This window comes from Cervus elaphus, chromosome 26, assembly GCF_910594005.1.
Source record: "Cervus elaphus chromosome 26, mCerEla1.1, whole genome shotgun sequence".
NCBI classification, from domain to species: domain Eukaryota; kingdom Metazoa; phylum Chordata; class Mammalia; order Artiodactyla; family Cervidae; genus Cervus; species Cervus elaphus.
The window spans coordinates 21796632-21817479 of NC_057840.1; the positions used below are offsets into that span (position 1 = coordinate 21796632).

The 20848-nt window shown below is 36.6% G+C and overlaps 1 protein-coding gene across 1 annotated transcript in view; it reads left to right on the plus strand.

Moving 5' to 3' along the window:
- Nucleotides 1–20251, plus strand: part of PEX7 (peroxisomal biogenesis factor 7) — a 75741-nt gene extending 55490 nt beyond the window's left edge. The window contains exons 9-10 of the mRNA XM_043888410.1: nucleotides 1427–1526; nucleotides 18461–20251. Coding sequence (XP_043744345.1) covers nucleotides 1427–1526; nucleotides 18461–18529 — 169 coding nt within the window. The 3' untranslated portion in view covers nucleotides 18530–20251. The remainder of the gene's footprint in view (nucleotides 1–1426; nucleotides 1527–18460) is intronic.
- Nucleotides 20252–20848: the final 597 nt, after the last annotated feature.

The window sequence follows — 20848 nt, forward strand, 5'->3', positions numbered from 1 at the left end:
TTTGCCATATTAAGTGCATATTTTCAAAACCATTGTTAACGTTTTTTGGAACAAAGTGGGTATGTACAAAATCATTTGATTATTGCCTCAAATAATGCAAATCAGTGGATAACCATGTTTCAGGAATGAAATGATACAATTATATATTTACTTTTGCTTATAAACATTATCAAGATCTAGAAAATTAGATTTCAGTACAATTCTGTCTCTAGATCCAAATGAACAAATATGCAAAAACAGCAGAGACCACTTTTATAATTTCTGAGAAAGACCACAGCCTGTACCCTCATTTGTTTGGACAAGAAATTTTTCAAAAGTAAAATCACTCTCCTTAAATATTGTGTAGATTTCAGTGATCTGATAAATGGGCTGTTTATTCATTGTCTCTCTGGTACCCCACAGTGGATTATCCATAGCAACAGTCCTTTTCAAACTTAATAAGACCAACTCTGTATTTATTAGGGAAATAATAACCACCGGGTTAAACAAACTGACTGTTAGTTCTGTGTATTTACTCTCTTTCAAAGAGATCTGCTAAACCTTCAGCGTGTCCCATGTTGTAGATGATTAGGCAAGCTGAATTGGTATGATTCTGTGATTCTGAATATGCCATTTTTGTGGTGTGTGTAGAGTCAAATAATAAAGATGATGAGCAAATAAAGCTTCAGACATAAAGTACTATTTTGTGCTTTGAGAACAGGACAAAATTCTTCTCTGTACAGTAGAAATCAGAGATATATTATGATAAATATTACCACTCCCAGTCTATAGAGGATAAATAGAATATTTAATTTTGGCTAAGGAAAACATATTTCAGTTTCCCTTGCCTCTAGAAATTACATTGATGTGGAATCTATAAGAAAAGCCCTGCCTCAGAAAAAAGATAATTTCAGAATTACAGAGATTTTCATAAGAGAACAGATTCTTTTTAAAGACTTTGAATTGCTGTTGAAATGTAAGTTAAACCTACAATCTGTTCATGTCACTTGTTGAGAAATGAAGTAGTATTTAAAAACACAAAATGTTAAGAGTTCATGTAATCCAATATCCTTATTTTACAGCCATGAATGCTTTTAGAATTGCTAAAAAAGCCTAGTGTCTCTCATCTCAAATGTCCTTGGACAATATTAAAAAAAAAAATGAACTATAACTTCTGTCCTATAAAGTATACTAATGGGAATATAATAAACTTCTACGGGAGTGCATTGATTAATAATTCCATTTGGTTTTTGTCTTTTTATATACAGTAGAAAATACATTTTTTTTCTTTATTAGATTTTTACGTAGATTAATAGTGGGGCTCTGCATTTATGAATTGGTTGAGCCTGTTTTGATAAAATCTTTGCTATGTTTAGTATCTGTTTTTTCTTAAAAGTTTTTTTGTAGTTTTAATATTTAAATTATTTATTTTTCTTTATATTCACAGATTCTGGAACTTTTCAAAGCCTGACCCTCTTCTTGAAACAGTGGAACATCATACAGAATTTACTTGTGGTTTAGATTTAAGTCTTCAGAGTCCTACTCAGGTAATGGATCAATCTCCTCATATTTTTTCCTACCCATACAGTTTACAAATAGCTCTCCGTGTGGCATGCATTGCTTTTATGAACAAAATTCTTGCCTTTAGGGCAAGGTAAAGTACATTTACTTAAGAAACCTGACCTTTTTCGCTGTGTAAACTTGAGCATTTGAAATACTAGGGAAGAAGAGGTATCCAGAAACTTGACATACTTTTTTCCTCTCGAAGGGTTAACTTTGCTGAGAGGAAAAGGAAACTTCCCCCAAATTATTGTGCCTAGCTTGTAGACCTCTTCCAATGGAAAGGGTAACGGGAGAAGAATGGAGTGAGGAAGGATCGACCCCAGAGGTTGATGGAAGTCAAGAGTGTGTGGCCCTGGATTCAGCTGTCCGCTAAGCAGTCGAGATTATGGGCCTGTCATTTCCCTCTCAGGACGGTCACCCTCATCTCCTCAGGCCATGTCAGAAGAGAAGCTCCACATGGGGAGCAAAGTAGAGGAGAATGGCTACTGTTTTAGTTACCAAACTTCATCTTTTCCCCTTTTTGTTCTCTTGAGGACTTTTTTGAATTTTAAATATTCTTCAGATTTTTTAATAAAGCAGTTTCAGTTTTGGAAAGTGTAAACTCAGATCAGAAACACTTGACTACGTTGAGTGATAAGATACTTTAATAATGCAGGCTATGTGAAAATGCCATCATATTACTGAAACAAAATAATATGTGGAAATTCTACTGTATGACTAAGAAGTTAAGCATTTATGATAACTTTTAGAAGTTAAACACAAAGCAAATTCTGTTTCTCATTACTGTGTTCTTAAATTTAAATGAATACATGGGTTTCTTTTTATTTTAGAAATTCAAGACATAATTCTAAGTTTAAAATATTCCCATTATACGTTAAAATATTCTCACTAGCATTAGAATAATTGTTTGAAAATGACTTAGAAGCATCTAAGAAGAGAAGAAATTGAAATAATGATGAGTGAAATGGTATGATCCTTAATGTAAATACAGTGTGCCTTAAATATATTAGTTCCTTTTCTGAGAAAAACATTTATCATAGAAGCTACTTTTAATAAAATAATTATACATGTTTGCTATTCCAGTTTATAAAAATGTTGTAATGTGCCTATTGAAGCATGACAATACCCCAAAAGGGACCCTAAATTAGATATTTTCCTTCTCGTATATTTCCGTTGACCCATCTCTACAATCCCCAGCCTGTGGCCTGAAGCAATACATGTGCATCTATGATGCATGGCAACTCCTCATCCAGGTCTTGGAGAGTGCCAAATGTCAAATTGGTGTTTTCACTTTCTTCAGATAAATACCGAGAAGTGTAATTCCTGCATCATATAGTAGTTCTATTTTTAATTTTTTGAGGAATCTTCATTTTTCCCCCCATCGTGGCTGTACCAATTTGCATTCCTACTGACAGTATATAAAGGCTCATTCTTTTCCACATCCACGCCACCACTTACTATTTCTTGTCTTTTTGTTAAGAGCCGTTCTCACAGGTGTGAAGGGATGCCTCATTGTGGTTTTGATCTGCATTGCCCTGCTAAATAGTGACCTTGAGCACGATTTCATGTGTTATACCTGTTGGCCATCCGTATGGCTTCTTTGGGAAAATATCTATTCACTTCTGCCCATGTTTTAATCAGATTATTTGTTTTTGGTGCTAAGTTATACGAGTTCTTTACATATTTTGGATAGTAACCTCTTATCAGATATATGGCTTGCAAACATAGTCTCCCACTCAGTAGGTTATCTTTTCTTTTTTGATACTTTCCTTCACTGGGCAACATTTTTAGTCTGATGTAGTCCCACTTGATTTTTTTTCGCTTTTATTGCCTTTGCTTTTGGAGTTAGAGCCAAAAAATTACTACTGGGACCAGTGTCAAGGAGCCTACTGCCTATATTTTCTTCTGGGAGTTTTATAGTTTCAGGTCTTACATTCAAATCTTTAATCCATTTTCATTTTTGTTTATGGTGTAAGATAGTGGTCCAGTTTCATTCTTACTGCACGTGGCTGTTCTGGCTATTGAGGGAGAACAAACCACAGGTGTGACTAGAAATATAAAGATGGAAAGATTCAGAATACATTTCTAAATGTTTCATATGATATAACATTTTCAGTGATTAGTTTATACTTTTCTTCTCCCTGTAAATTTATCTTTTTCCCTTTATTTTATTTATATTCTGTCTTGCACTTTAAACTTTCCTTTCAAACTAAGTTTTTTTAAAACCAACATTTTTTTTTAAAAGAGCATATCTAAAATCATCACATTTTAATGCAAGCATTTTTTAAATTTATAATATTAATGTATAGCTTTACCAAGTAACATTAAACTCCTTTCCATGGGGAATAAGCATCAAGTTCTTAGTTCACCTCCCTGTCTTCCTCTCACTTATCTTATCTCAGTTATCTTTTGCTAACAAAACAATAAAAAAAACAACAAAAAAAGATTTAAAAAGTTCTCTTTTGTAACAAAGTCCCTTATAACCTAGTAGTTTAAACAACAGTTTTCTTTGCTTACAATTAATTCTGTGATTCAACAATCTGCACCAAACTCAGCCAAGTAGTTCCTTTATTGATCTCACCTGGGGCCACTCATGTGACTCCAGTCATCTAGAGACTTAACCAGGGCTGTGTGGTGGCTTCACACAAATGCATAGAGTATGGCACTGGTTTTCTTCTGAGCCACGTGTCTCCAGATGAGTCCAGGCTGCTTTACCTGGCAGTTGTAGATTTCCAGGAGGGTGATAGCGAGGTGTCTTCAGGACTAGACCTCAGAGTCACACAACGTTCCTTCTGTTGCAAAGCAAGTTAAAAGGCCAGTCAGATTCAGAGTGACAGCGGGACTCCACCTCTTGTTGGGAGTAGGTGCAAAGAATTTGTAACCATTTTAAATCTACCACATTAACCTTTTGTTGGTAGTTTAAGTTATTTTTAACATGTATTTATCCTTTATTCTCATATATATGTATTCGAGATTACTGATTGCATGTTAATTTAATCTCACTCTTTGTTCATAGTTTATTCTATTAGAAAGTAGTTTTCTCTCACCTCTTAGAGAATACCTTTCAATCTTCTTTCAAAAACTTGTCATCTCTTGTGTTGATTTTAATAGCTACGAGACTTTGCTGACATACTTTTGGACTTCCATGCTTTAATATATTCCCTGTCTTAAAAGAGATTTTTCTTGTATTTATAATTTTCTTTTTAGCTTCTCCCTTCTTAGAGATCTGAAAAATGAGATCCAAAGAGATTCTTGTGTTATAACCTCCTTTCTTTTTGACTGAGTGTAAGGTCTTGTCTTTAAAAGTTTAAAACTTGACAAATAAGTGTCTGGGGTCATTCTTGAAGGATAATTGCTAAGAAATACTCTATGCCCTCTTGTTAACCAGACTGAAATCATCTTTCACTTCAGAACATTTTTCTTTGAATTTTTTCCCTCTGATCTTGATTTGTATAGTCCTGGCATTTTCTCTTTTCTCTCTTACCCTTATTATTTCTAAATTGGAAACCTTTTTTTCTGTCTTTAGGCTTATGATTCTAGACCTGTAATATGTGTCCATTGGTATAATTGGAATTTTCTGTATTAATGTATTTTTAGAATCCCTGACTTTGTCTCTTCAGTATCAGTTCTGCTCATTGATACTTAGTTTAGTATTTATAAGCTGGGTATAGGTTTATGTATCATTATGCATTTGGAAGATAGTTATTTCTCTTCTAAAAAGCAGACATTACTAGTTCATTCCAAGATACCTCATCTGTGTGTTTAATAAATATATCTTTTTTCCTTTACGAAATTGAGAAGTTATATTTAGAAGAAAGTATAAAGATTATCCATGGTTTTGCCACTCTAGAAAGAATCTGTATCATACCTTATTAACTTGTTTCTTTTCAGCCTTTTTCCAGGAATTTTTTTTTGAAGTGTAATACATACATTGGAAAACACACGTATTTTGCATGTAATTCAGTAAGTTACCAAGTAACTACACATGTGTAACAACCATTTAGGTTAAGTATGGAAGACACTGCCAGCATCCCAAAAAGCCTAGTCATGCTTCCTTCCAAATCTCACCCCCTCTCTCCTTCCCAAAGGGAAATACTCTTCCGGTCATTTTGTGTACAGGTTTTTCATTGTCGTGATTGTATCACATGTGTGCATTTATCTTCTGGGACTCCAAAATATCAGTACTTGGTAATCATAATCTTTAATGAATGAATTTGCTAGTCTATCCATGATAGGAACGTGTAGGTACTATAAAGTGTGAAAGTGAAAGTGTTAGTTGCTCAGATGTGTCCTGCTCTTTGTGACCCCAAGGACTGTAGCCCTCCAGTCTCTGTCCATGGGATTGCAGGCAGATTCTTTTTGAACCACCAGGGAAGCAAGATTTTTCCTTAAAATACAGCAGAAGAAATTTTGTGTATTTTCATTTGGTGTCAGTGAAAGATGCTTAGATTTGGTTCTCTCTGTGTGTGTATATAAGATAATTTTATATATGTGTGTGTGTGTGTGTATATATATATATATATATATATAATCATTATGCTCTATACCTGAAACTGATGTTAACTTGTCAGTTCTATCTCAGTTAAAATAAAATAATAAAGAAACAACAGAAATACTGGGCTGTCATTAAAACATTCAGCTCATGTTTTGATTGAGATCCCAAGTTTAAAGGTTGACAGTAGATAAAATATTTTAAAATTCTCAGTATGAGATTGGAAAATCAGGTTTTAGAAGACAGCTAGCATTGTTGGTAGATGGGATGTACACGTCCTGTCAGCTTTAGCCTGAGGTGGTATTTGCGCTTCTGTCTTAGACTGGCTCTAGAGTTCAAAAGAGCAGGTGCCAGAAGCACCCAGTGTTCTCAGGCACTAGGCTCTGTTGTTGCCTCTCTAAGGCTTTCATAACTGTGTAACATTTAGCTTAAAATTGTATAACAAGTGCTTGTTTTCCCCCAGCCACAAAACCTTCCCCTGGCCCAGCTCTGCGGGATCTTGGTGTAATCCTGTTTCTGTTGCCCCCCTGCACTCCATAAACAGTCTTTGCAATGAGAGGTTCTGAAATTGTTCCCACCTTAGCCTCTGCTGTTTCTGGGTTCCCTTCCTGAATCAGTCATTCACTGTCTTACTCATTTTTCTTTCTCTCGACTATGGTGCATTGCTTCTTAAAAAACAGGCAAAATTGCTGACAACACACAGCAAATTACTTTTTCAAAAAAACTTCCGTTAGGCTCTTGCTCCTACTCAACTTGCCTCTGAAGGCTTTTTGATTTTCCAGTCCATTCTCCACAATATCTTCCCCCAGCCTTCTGTGACATCATTAACACTCTGAACATTTGTCTTTACCTCCTACCTTATTGTATAAATAGACAAGAATGAATGTCTCCTTTCAGTTCTTTAACCTCACAATATTTATGTTCAGCTCTGTTTTCCCCCTTTCCATTAGGTTCCTAATTTTCTCACTGGCTTTCTCATTCATATCTTTGCTTCCTCAATAATCCACTGTGGGATTTCGTTTTTGTTTTAGATTTCCAGTCAGTTCTTTTCTCTATTTTCAAAACTCACTTGACCCCACTGTCTTACCTCCCTACCAGTAAATTTAGTTTCTCTTCTATTATTAGACATCAAGAATTAGTAGCTTAACTGTTGCTTTTACTTTCTCAAAGTCAACACTCTCTTTTTAGCCCCTGTACCTGTCTCCCTTTCATCATTCAATTGAAGTTAAGTCCCAAAAGGTCGCCAGTAAAAGCTTCTGAAAACCAAGTTAGCCTTTTCTCGGACTTTTCTTTTTTTAGCTATATAATTTTTATAAAAGAAAATCTTCCCCTCCTGTTGCTTTAATGTAAACCATGCTAACCAATTGTTCCTTACTTCTTTGCTAAATATCTCCATCTCCTATGCCAGTTTCTTCGTTACCATCCTTCCAAAACCAGATGTTCTCCAGTATACAAGTGTTAGTCCTCTTACTTTTACACACCTTCCTCTCTAAGTTGGCCTTTAATTGTATGTCAGTGATGCTTGACCTATTTATCCAATTGCTTTTGCTGTGTGATCTCAACAGATGTTTCATTACTTTTCTTTCAATATTCCTAATGTTGCATCTTGGAGCCAGACTCAAGACCTGGCAGACCATCCTAGTTTTCTTGTTTCTCTTTGCACCCCTAAAATTCACTGGGCATCAAGCTTATGGATTTTTTCTTAGCAGTATTTCTGAAATGTGGGCCATTCTCTTCTAGCTCTGCTGCCTTAGATAAGCATTTATTAGTATCTCTGCCATGGATGACTGCATCTCCTAACCGGTCTCTAAGCTCTTTCCATCAATTTCTCAGGGCTGCTTATTGGCAGAGCTCTGCATCATGCAAATCTGATTTTTCTTAATCCTTGACCTTAAATATATCAATGGCCCCATTGAAGACAAGATGAGTTTTGCCACCATTATTACTGTTAATCAACATGGTTCTAAAATTGTTACCAGTTAGTAATAGGAGAAAACAAAATGGAATATAAAAGGTAGAAAATTTTTAAAAGGTAGAAAATTTTATCTTTGTACTTTATATAATTGTCAAGTGTTATAATCTGAGAGCCTCAATTTTAAACCCATTAAAAATAATAACAGTTCAATAAAAAGAGCAATAAAATATATAAAAAATGAATGCCATGTAGATATACATAATCATCAGTTAAAGAGTAAAATAGGAAAATTATTTTTACATGGCAACAACTGTGTATTTGGTATGTATGATACATAGAAGAATAAAAGTTTTAAAATGTGCGGGACTCTAGATAAAGAAAATTATGTACCTTTACTAAGGGACCTTAAAAAATGACTGGAATAAATGAACAGACACATCATGTTCTTGTAGCAGAATACTCTCTTTTTTTTCTTCCGGCTATCTTTCTCATCTTATAAAAGATACTACATTTGCCTCCTAATAGGTCTTTCTCAGGAGAAGGCAGTGGCACCCCACTCCAGTCCTCTTGCCTGGAAAATCCCATGGACAGAGGAGCCTGGTAGGCTGCAGTCCATGAGGTCGCTAAGAGTCGGACACGACTGAAGTGACTTAGCAGCAGCAGCAGATCTTTCTCATCTGAAACACATGGTCAGCCATTCCTGTGACTGCTCTTTAAGGACTCTGACCATTAACTGTCTGCCATACTAGTTACATACTAGTTTTAATTTACAAATCAACTTAGTTAAATTGTCCTCTTCATCATGTCCTCCCAGCAACATTTCAAGAGGCAGTCTATTACCTCCAGAATAGTCTGAACTGTTAATCTTACTTTCAAGATTCAATGTAATCTGTATTGCTCTCTGATTTAACTTCTCACTATCCTATGTAATCTCCCTATTTTATACCAATCATATTTTATTATTTGTCATCTCCATGTGTTTGCCACTGTTTCCCTCTCTGCCCTCCACTTCTGCTTGTGCATAGTATTTCTGCCTTTCCAAGTCCTGGCCAAGGTCTTCTCCCCCTTCTCTCCTTTCCATTTTTTTGCTTCAGTAAATATTTGAGTGCCAGCCCCTTGCCAGAAGTTACATAAACTCCCTGATATGTAGGTACTGAATAAATGTTGAATGAATGAACGAGTGGATGAATGAAAAGACCCTTTTTTTAGTATACTAGTCAACACTTTTCTTACCTTTACTTAAACCCCATACTGATTAACATAATAAACCACATTCTTCTCTGCAGTCTCTTCCTTTGGGAAGCTGGTTGAGTAAATAAGACATGTTTTGTTTAGTCTGTAGTTTAATACATTGCAACATACTGTCTGCGCTACTTTTTAAAATTTAGATTTGACTCTTTGTGATTTCTTTCATTTTCTTTACATCCATCTGCTTACTTCTCTTGTCCATTTTTGCTAAAGATTTATAGCTATCTGTATGTATCATACAGATAATTATAATAGATTAAATAAATTTCCCAAGGGCAAAAACAATTGTGCACAAAATTGAGAGGAAAGAGTATAATGATAAATAAGAAATGGAAAACTTGTCAGTAAAGTAAACCTTTAATGGGTCTGTAGGATGTCCTTGTTATATTAACAGCTGTATTAATCAATTGAAATAAATTACCTTACCAATGGCATGTGTAAACATTTTAATAAAATGGAGAACATTGATAAACTAGGAATATAAATCATTTCTAAATTACACATGTATATAAAGTCTTATATTTTTATTATAATGTTTTCCAAAATTTGCATTTATAGGATCATTATTATTGACGATGCTTTATAACAAGTCTTACTTGACCCATCAATGATAAATTTTTATTATTAACTCCTTATTGACCGAATTTGTTTCTTTAATATCCTTGGGTCTACTGTGGAACTTAGCCTAGTACTTTACACATAGAAAATGGTAAAATATTTAATACAGTTGCTTTCAAACATTCCATGTATGATGTCATGATGTATATGCTATAGCTGAATTCAGAAATTAATAGGCTTTTTCGGTAGATAATAAGTTTCTATTCTGTTTTTCAAAAATGCTTCCTTACATGTTTTAAAGAAATTGATATGCTAGGATAATATCAAGAAATTCCTATTTCTAATTAATGTGCTTACTCTTAAAATTAGAAGTATCAAATGCACTGTTCAAAGTAAAATTGAACTAACAAAAAATAGATGTTTGTATGCGCTCTCACCTTATTGATTATTTCTCACTACCCCAGAAGATAGGAGTTTTTAAAAATAATAATGAAAAAGATTAATCTTTTCTTCTAATTTTACATTAAACAAATATAAAATATTCTAACAAACCATTTTTCCTGTAATGTTGATAATTTTCATTCTGAGTTTTATTGAAAAGGCTGGCATTTTGATCTCAGTTAAAGGAAGTTTAGAGGACATAGGGATGAGATGTACAACAATGGGAGCTTGCAGGGTAAGAAATAAGTTTTCCACTTCAGTATCCTCGGGCAGAAGATGCAGAGCCTGCCGGCTCCTATGCTATGATGTCCACATGCACGCCTTCGGAGGAGAGGGTCAAACAAGGTAGGCCTTGGCAGCCAGCCTTCAGAAACCCTAGACTCCCTAGATGGTAGTCAGGAGTCAGAAAAGCCTCTCTTAAAAGATTAAGGGTTTTATCAGAGGACTTATAATGCAATTTAGTTGCCTTTAAGCTAGAACTTTTTAGTTCCTCATTTATTCTTTTTTTGTTGCTGATGTATAGTTATTATTATAAGATAGTGGGTATAATTCCCAGATTCTGCCAAGACACATAATCAATGACTAAAAAAATTGTGTTTAGGTGTATTGGTACAGAAGTGTTTCCATCCACATGCGAACGTTGTTAGACAACAGAAGTTATATTGCCCAGAATAGTTTCATTTTCTCCATTGTTATTGTAAAGCAAAGAGCCCAGTTTATTATGCAGGTGTCGTAATATGATTTGCTCTGAAACCTGGAAGGTTTTGCTACATTTGTCCCCTTCAGAACAGATTTTTTAAAATCTGTATTTATTTTATTTGGCCCTGTGGGTTTATCTATAAACTGTTCTAACCCATTTGGAACTCACCAGGGTACAAACCTAAAATAAAATAAGTAACATAAAAATACTGTTATTCACCAGAGTTTAAATGAGTAATAGAATTTTCTAATGTGTTCAAGTAGAAATTCTGGATTCTTGCTTACGGAGAATCAGGTCAAGAAGCTACATAAACTTTTGGTTAAGAATGCTTCAGGTGTAAGACTAGTGATTTTCTTTAAAGATAGTTCAGTGTTTCTTCTTTCTTGGTCCTCTTCACAACTCACTGTCTTCCCATCACATATCAACCTACCAGATTTGAAACTTAGATTCTAAATAAAAATGTAAAACTATGGCCCAAGGTGTCTTCCATTGTATTAGTGGCAAATTAACCTCTTCTTTTCCTGCAAGATTGAAAGAGAAATCTTCCTTAAAAAGATTTTTTTCAATAATGCTAAATTTCCTTTTAGTTGATAACCAAAAATTCTTGCACATAAAGTACTTTCTCAGAACTCCAGGTTAGTGCACTGGACGAAAGCCCAGGTAATTGATATAGAGTAAACCTTCTGTACCATGGTTTCCCCATCCACAGATTTTCAGTTCAGTTCAGTCATGTCTGACTCTTTGCGACCCCATGGACTGTAGCCTGCCAGGCTTCTCTGTCTGTGGAATTTTGCAGGAAGAATACTGGAGCGAGTTGCTGTTTCCTACTCCAGGGGATCTTCCTGACCCAGGGATTGAAGCCATGTCTCTTGCATCTCTTGCATAGGCAGGCAGATTCTTTATCTGGGAAGCCATTCTAATGTACGCCAAAGCTTGAGACCACTGCATAGTAGAAATGCCTCTAGGAAACTGAAGTGTGCTTTTGTCTTATTTGAGGGTTGAGATGTTTATTTTTAAAACAGCGATATGAAGAATGATTTTTTATCTCTTTTAAATCTACTCTTTCGGCATTATATTGCTTTTTGTAACAGGGGTCTATTATGTATTTCTCTTATAGTCAAGTTCTAGAAAAAAACTTTATCTCCCCTGATGAACTGGTAAATTCATTATATTTGTGTATCTTATATTATTGTTTGCCTTTTTCACTTTTGCTGCCAGAATATGTAAATAGAGCTCAATTTCATACCCTATTTTAGCAATTATTCTTAGCCTCCTTTTTCTAGATGATTGTCAGCCCCTTATTCGCATTTCATGTTCTTTTAATGAAATGGCTTTTCTGTGGCCATATTCAAGGATAATTTTCAATATGGTAGTCATGGCTCTCATACAAGTATAATATGAACATGTGTCAAAGACCTTTTGTAACTTGTGAAGGATTTTACAGCTAGCTCAAAGGAACCAAAGAACAAACACATATAGGCAGCTGATGAATGTGAGAATGAATTTATAATAGGTGCAGAACTAGTCAGTATCCATGGACAGTAACACTTGATGATTAGAATCATCTCTCAGGAGACAGGACAAGGCATCGATTGAGTCTCTATAGGACAGCCTTCATTTGCAATTTTAATGGCTGAGAATCATTTGATTACTATCAGTTTCTATAACTTTAGAGTTGTAAAATAATCCAGTCAGAGCCAGTGGAAGGCATAAGACCCTTATAGATTCCAGTGATCCTGTGAGGCTCTAGAACAATGCCAACATTCCACTGAAAGAACACCTAGCAGTCTATCTGCTCATTACAATCTTTCACAGTTTTTCCTGACAGCAAGGTAATGGGCAAAGAAATGAGTCCTCATATATAGGAGCCTGAAACGGAGAAAGAGGATCTTCGGTAGATGAGAAAGGAGATATCCTGTTATTGTCTTCTCATTCTCTGTCGTGAGTCTGGCCTTGAAGGAGTCTTCATGTCCAGGAGTGAATTCCTAGAGATGGGAGGGAAAGATGGCTTTGCCATGGAGAAGCGGGATGGGGGCTGGGAAAGATTGCTTGCTGTATTTGACAGGCTACTGCAATGGGTGGATCTCATCCAGTAAAACAAGAGTATTTATTACCCATGTCATCTGATTTACTTACTTATTTTTTGGTCTTTCTGTTAACCCTAATTTTTAGCAAAGTCTTTTAGGCAGGCTTCAGATAGGTAGCATGGGACATTAAGAAAAGGCCCTGTTTACCCTAATTTATAGAACTAAGTGGGAAGCAGTCCCTTCAAGGCCATTGCAGTTGTGATGGTCATTAATGAGCACCCCACTGCGGACCCCCAGTGACCTCATGGTCACTTTTCTTTATCAGGAAGTCTCGTCTCTACATTGCCTGTCTTAGAGAATCTGGAGCCTTGTTGTTAGTTTAGTAAAGTGCTTTTCTTTCTTACCTTATTATTATTTTTTTTTTTACTTGTTAGCTTTTTAAAACTCACAGCATTCAATGTTGTTTATTTAGTCGCTCAGTTGTATCTGACTCTTTTGTAACCCCATGGACTGTAGCCCGCCAGATTTCTTTGTCCCATGGATTTTCCAGGGAAGAATACTGGAATGGGTTGCCATTTCCCTCTGCAGGGGATCTTGCAGACCCAGGGATTGAACTTGTGTCTCCTGTGTTAGCAAGGAGGAGGATTCTTTACCACTGAGCTACTGGAGAAGCCCAGCACTGGATGGGGTTTAATTAAATAGTTAATTAATTAGTTAATGTGTAAAGAGTGTTTGCATTAATTTGAATCAGTCTATTCATGTGTGCTCAGTCATGTCCAACTCTTTGCAACCCCTTGGACTGTAGCCCCCCAGGCCCCTCTGTCCATGGGATTTTCCAGGCAGGAATACTGGCTGTGTGTGCATGCTCAGTCATGTCCAACTCTTTGCAACCCCGTAGACTTTTGTCCACCAGGCCTCTCTGTCCATGGGGTTTTCTAGGCAAGAATACTGGAATATGTTGCCATTTCCTTCTCCAGAGGATCTTCTCGACCCAGGGCTCGAACACATGTCTCTTGCATCTCCTGCACTAAGAAGCGGATTCTTTACCACTCACGCCACCTGGGAAGCCCATAATCTAGTCATGATTCTGTATCCTTGAAATTTTAGGTCTTTCTCATATTATCAATTAATTTAGTGTAGAGTTATGAACATGTGCTGATTCAGTGGCCTTGACATTTGTTATATATATATATATATATGTATATATATATATATGTATATATATGTATATAAATAGAAGTTCTCAGTAGGTAAGAAGCTGGATTGAAGAGTGCTGAATAAGGATTCAGAAACATAAGTTACAGATACGTTATATTAGAAGCTTAAGTCTCATTTCTCTGATTCTCTTTTCTGTAATAGTTGACACAACATACAGAAAGGCCCAGCACTTGAAAAACTATATACATAAATGAGACAAATAAATTTGTATAATAATCTTTGTGTTTTGGGTTGCAAATTTACAGTTGCAGGATTAGGCAGATAATGAGTGTTTTCAGCCTTTTGTGAGGCCACAATATTCAGTGGACAGACTCAGCAGTGTTAGGTTCTGGTTCCACCTCGGCTGCTGTAGTGTGAATATGAGAAAAAGTTAAGCTCTGCAATCTTAATCTATAAAACTCATTATTTGAGCTAATCTTTTTTTGAATCATTGTTAAGTTATAGCACAACATGGTCCATGCCCTCAAAGAGCTGGAAACATCTGTTAATAAATGAGCACAGCTGATACATTATAGGTACAGTGAATGACTTCACAGAGGAGGTGATGCTTAAATGGATTCTTCTGCAAAGAGGTGTCATCTCCAGGCAAAGCAAGATAAGGGCCAGAGAGGAAGGGAAGGAGAAAGGTTATTCAGGGGAGGCGATCAGTAAGAGGACGTGCGCACAGAGGCATGGACAAGATGCCAGGATTTGAGTGTGTGAGCCTGGTGCATGGAGAAACAGAAGTAGGTAGCAACCAAATCTTGAAGAGTCTAGTTTTTAATGCTTAAATTTTAAAAGTTTGACTAAAATGTCTCTCATGCTTTCTCTAGCTTGGATTCTGAGCTGAGATACTGTTAGTGAATGATAAGGAGTTTATCTGTTCTGATTGGGCTTACTTTGTGACTCAGCTGGTAAAGAATCTGCCTGCAATGCAGGAGACCTATGTTCGATCCCTGGGTTGGGAAGATGCCCTGGAGAAGGGAAAGGCTACCCACTCCAGCATTCTGGCCTGGAGAATTCTGTGGAGTGTATAGTCCGTTGGTATTGCAAAGAGTCAGATGTGACTGAGCAACTTTCACTTTACTCTCTGTTCTGATTAATCTCTGCAGTTCCTGTATTCTATAGTGACAGCCAGGTAATTTGATTGACCGAGACTTGGAGTTCCCTTGTGTAACTTTCAGCCTTTGCAACCATTAAAGGACGGGAAATACAGTGCAAATAACTTTGGTCAAATCCCTCTCTTGCTGCTTCATCCTTGATGTTACTGTCTACATTTTTTCATTTTCTTCTCTTACTCTGGAAAATTTCAAATGTATAGAAAGTAAACAATAGGATAATACAATTCCATTATCCAGATTTGACAGTTACCAACATTCTTGTTTTGTTTATTCTTCTACTCATGTCCTCATTCAATTTTTATTACCATCATTATTATTCTTACTGTTTCTAGGTGTCCTTTTCATACAGTGAAATGTACAAATCTTATATATAGGTTTTTGACGAACAGATACACTTGTATAATCTACATCTCATTGCAATCCAAAACAATTGCGTCTTCCTTTCAATTTTCTTGTTCTCCTTTCCAGACTCTCCCTAGCCCCATCCCTCCCTCCAGTGGAAAAGACAAAACAACCATTTCCTTAATTTTTTATTTTGCCTGAGATTAGTTTTGCCTGTTTTAGAACTTACATGATGGCATCTCCTGTGTGCACTCTTGTTTCTGTCTTCTTTCACCCACTTACTCTCTGTGAGATTCATCCATGTTGCTCCCCCCTCCATCAGTAGTTCCCTCCGTTGTGTTGCTTAGCAGCATTCTATTTGAGTTTACTGCAGTTTGTCAGCCATTCTTCTGTATGTCTTATGGTCATTTCCAGTTGTGTGCTATTGTGAATGAGGTTGCTGAGGACATGCTTATATACACTGTTTTGTAAACATGTTTTCAGTTCTGTTGGAAGCCCCTCTAGGAGTGAAATCACTCGGTGTGTGTTTAACTTTATAAGAAACAGCCAGTTTTCCACAGTGGTTCTACCAGCACAGGCTTCCCAGGTGGCGCTAGTGGTAAAGAACAACCAATGTGGCAATGCAGGAGACATAAGAGACACAGGTTCCATCCCTGGGTTGGGAAGATCCCCTGGAGGAGGGCATGGCAATCTACTCCAGTGTTCTTGCCTGGAGAACCCCATGGGCAGAGGAGCCTGGCGGGCTACAGTCCATAGGGTTGCAAAGAGTTGGACACGACAGAAGCAGCTTAACACACATAACAATGAGAGTTACAGCTCCTCTGCATCCCTTCTAAAATTTGATGTTGTCTATCTTTACCTTTGGGGCTTCCCTGGTAGCTCAGCTGGTAAAGAATCTGCCTGCAGTGCAGGATAGCCCAGTTTGATTCCTGGGTCGGGAAGATCCCCTGGAGAAGGGATAGGCTACCCACTCCAGTATTGCTGGGCTTCCATGGTGGCTCAGATGGTAAAGAATCCATCTGCAGTGTGGGAGACCTGGGTTCGATCCCTGGGTTGGAAAAATCCCCTGGAGGAGGGCATGGCAACCCACTCCAGTATTCTTGCCTGGAGAACCCGAATGGACAGAGGAGCCTGGCGGGCTACAGTCCATGCATGGGGTCACAAAGAATCAGACACGACTGAATAACTAAGCACAGCACAGCACATCTTTAATTTTAGCCATTCTTGTGTAATAGTATCTCATTGTGGTTTTTATTTGCATTTCTATGCCTAATGATATTGAATGTTTTTATGTGCTTACTGATCATTTATATATTCTTATCTGCTAACAAAGTCTTTTGCCCATTTTTTAATTGGGTTGTCTTTATTACTGAGTTATAGTAATTATTTGTATATTCTGGATACAGGTTCTTCGCCAGATGTCTGTTTTGTGAATATTGTCTCCCACTCGCTTATTCAGTTTCTTAGCAGTGTCTTTGGATGATCAAAAGTTTTATTTGATTGAGTCTATTATCTAATCTTTATGGTTATTACTTCCTGTTTAAGAAATATTTGCTTGCCCTCAAATTGAGACTATATGTCTCCTGTGTTTACTTCTAAAAGCTTTATACCATTAGCTTTTATATTTCAGTCCGTGATCCATCCATCTTAAATGAACTTTTGTTTTATGGTGTGAAGTTGGGGTTTAATTCTTATTTTTCCATATGGCCATCCAGTTCTAGCATCATTTGTTGAAAAGACTTCTCTTTCCCTATTGGATTGTTTTGGAACATTTGTTAAAAAGCAGCTGTCCAAGTGTTGGGTCTGTTCCAGGCCTGTGTTCTGTTCCTTTGATCTGCTTGTATATCCTTCTTACAGTATTGCACTGTCTTGATTGCTTTTATGATTAGTCTCACCTCCAGTAGTGTAAACAGTATAACTCTTGTTCTTTTTCAAAATTTTTGTGGCTATTCTAGATCCTCTGTCTTTCTACATAAACTAAAAGTCATCTTCTACATTTTTTATTAAAAAGCTTGCTGAGATTATGAATTTTTTATAGATCATTTAGGGGGAAAATTAACTTTTTAATAAATATCAAACCCATGATCATGGTATCTTTTCCATTTATTTGGGCCATCTTTAATTTCTCTCAGCTGCGTTTTAGGGTAGATGTTTTGCATACCTTTTGTTAAATGTGTTTCTAAGTATTTTGTTATTTGATGCTATTCTAAATAAACTTCTTACTTGCAGTTTAAAAATTTTCTCTTGGTATACAGAAATACGATTGATTTGATGCCCTGAGATATTGCTATACCTACCAATTTTTTAACACACATTTCCTGAGCACCCTGAACTATCTTCCCTTCATGCTTTTATATGACTTTTTAGACTTGAATGTCTATGTCTACCCCATATCTGCCCCTGAAGAGGGCCAGTGTGAATGCAATGGCATTTGTGAAATCTTCTGACACTTTCCCAGCTAGATTCAAAGAATTGCTTCCCTGAGAGTCTATTAGAGCACTTTCCACTTTTGGTTTTGAATGAGCCATTCTTTGAAGGCAGGCACTATGCTTTACCTTCTTTTTTATCCCCGTAATAGCTGGTATGGTGTCTTGGTTCACAGTTTAGGAATGTACCTTTTCAACATTGATCTCAGGAATTATGTTAGCTCTGGTGGGAAACCCTTACAGGCAACTTCAGTCAGTTGGAAACAAGCCCCAAAGTGTATCTTAAAAAGGGGAAATAGACTTTTTTCCAGAAACGCGTTCCTGTGTTCCTCCTATTTAAAGATCTGTTCTGTGGTGGATGATCTACTTACACTCCAAGTGACTTAGGCTTTTTTTTCCCAATTTTGAATGTTTGTGGATTATTTCTTCTCACTTCCTTTTTGTTTTCCAGGTGGCTGACTGTGCTTGGGATGAAACAATAAAAATATATGATCCTGTTTGTCTTACCATGCTGGCTTGAGACAAACTTCTCCATTCAGAAACCAAGGAGACTGACTGAAGAACTGCTTAGCAGAAAATTATTGATAATATAGATTTTATGTTTTTATATACTATTCATATTTCAAATTTTACAAATTCATTTTGGAATCAATTTTGAGGCAGCTGATAAAGACTTTGGCTCACTATTTAAAGCCTGGTACATAAGCCATATTTCTTAAAAATCTTAAGAATAATTGAAGTTATGGTATATGGTGTATCTTGTAGTATCTATTAAAAATATAACCTATTATAAAATGGATTAAAATATGGGAGCTCTGTAGATTATATTGATAGTGATATATTTCACTTTTAATTTGTCATTTGTGATTTAAAATATAATGACTACTATTGAAAAAAGTCACAATAAACGGCATCTCTTGGTCATTTATGATTTTATGACACCCCCACCAAGGTTACTTTTTCTAATACAGTGTATCTATATATAACACCATATAATATAGATACATCTATGGTTATAGTAACAGGGCTCTAAGAGCTGCAGATTTATTCAGCGATTATTTATTGAGCATCTACTATGTGCTTGACACACAGAATGAATAGGAGTCTCTCAAGGACTGGTGTCCATCATACATAAGAACATAGGAGCTTTCCTGGTGGCTCAGGCGTAAAGAATCCACCTGCCAGTGGAGGTGACTCGGGTTCAGTCCTGGGTCCAGGAAGACCCCACATGCCGCAGAGCAACTAAGTCCATGTGCCACAACTTTTGAGCCTGTGCTCTAGATCCCGGGAGCTACAGCTCCTGATCCCACATGCCTGGAGCCCGTGCTCTGCAACAAGAGAAGCCTCCACAGTTAAAAAACCTGCACACAACTAGAGAGTACCCGCCTCACTGCAGCTTCAGACAGAAGCCTGCACAGCAACAAGGACCCAGCAAGCCAAAAATAAGTGAATAAAATTATTTTTAAAAAAAGGATGCTGAGAGTTAAGAGCTTACATGTATTTTACTTTTATTCAAATAGTTTTAGATATTATACCCATGACCCTATATTTCTCTCTTCCTATTTCTCTATAATCAAATTTTTGAAAAACTGGTCACTGGGCAAGAAGTCTTAGGTCCTACCAAGGTTTCAGGAAATTACCTTAAAACTAAGTAATGAAATACTTAGTTAATTCATAACTATTAATGAAATATCCTAATTAATGCCATAAGCCCTCTTCACTACCTCCTTAAGTTGTGAAAAACCTTAAGGTGTGATGATCCATAAAAAATTAGGTTAAAAAAGAAAAAGTAATAGAATAGACAACTTTGTTCAGAGGGAGGGGATATATGTACGCCTGTGACTGACTCCAGTGGCTCAGCTGGTAAAGAATCCGCCTGCAGTGTGAGAGAGCTAGGTTCCATCCCTCGGTTGGGAAGATCCCCTGGAGAAGGGAAAGGCTACCCATTCCAGTATTCTGGCCTGGAGAATTCCACGGACTGTATAGTCCATGGGATCGCAAAGAGTTGGACATGACTGAGCAACTTTCACTTTCACATGGCTGATTCATGTTGAGGTTTGACAGAAAACAGCAAAATTCTGTAAAGCAATTGTCCTTCAATTAAAAAATGAATAAATTTTTTAAAATGTTACAAATGGCAAAAACTGTCATTAAATTTTTAACAAGTTTTTGAGAATTTGTAAAGAGCAAAATACACTTGTAGTTATCAGAACAAAAATAAAATATATGTATATTGTCTAATTTACATATTTCCTGGTTTCTGCAGAAAAACAAGACACCTTACAAGATACAAAGATTAAAAAAAAGGAAACATAAAGTGGAGCAAAGCGTGGGCTTGAAAATATATGTTTTCTGAGAAGACGTTTTAGAAAGTTGCTACTGGAAGCATAAATGGAAAGTCTGGTCAAGTACAGGATGCTGTGGCCAGGGCCTGAGGGCAAGGACCTCGTTCTGGCTTGGCCCTGGCACTGTGCCCGGCACCCAGAAAGTGTTCAGTGAATATCTGTCAAATGAATGAATGGTCTCATGGAAAGTATTCACTGTTTTTGGTTCTTAGACCCATCAGGACTAACTGTTTTTGAGAGGCCCCCACAGAGAGGACACTGCTTCACACGACTGTCTTGTAAGGTGCAAGTTGCTCAAGCACATGCTTAGAGCTGGCACGATGATGAGGTCAGTTCACAAGTTGCTTTTCTGTTGCTTCCCTCCGTAAGAAAGACGAACTGTTGCACCAAGTGTATGCAGCTCAATAAAAGCAGGTTCACAATTGGTATTCTCTGTATGGGCAGAATTTATAATAGACCTTCTAAAATACCTAACCCAGATCATGTTTACAATG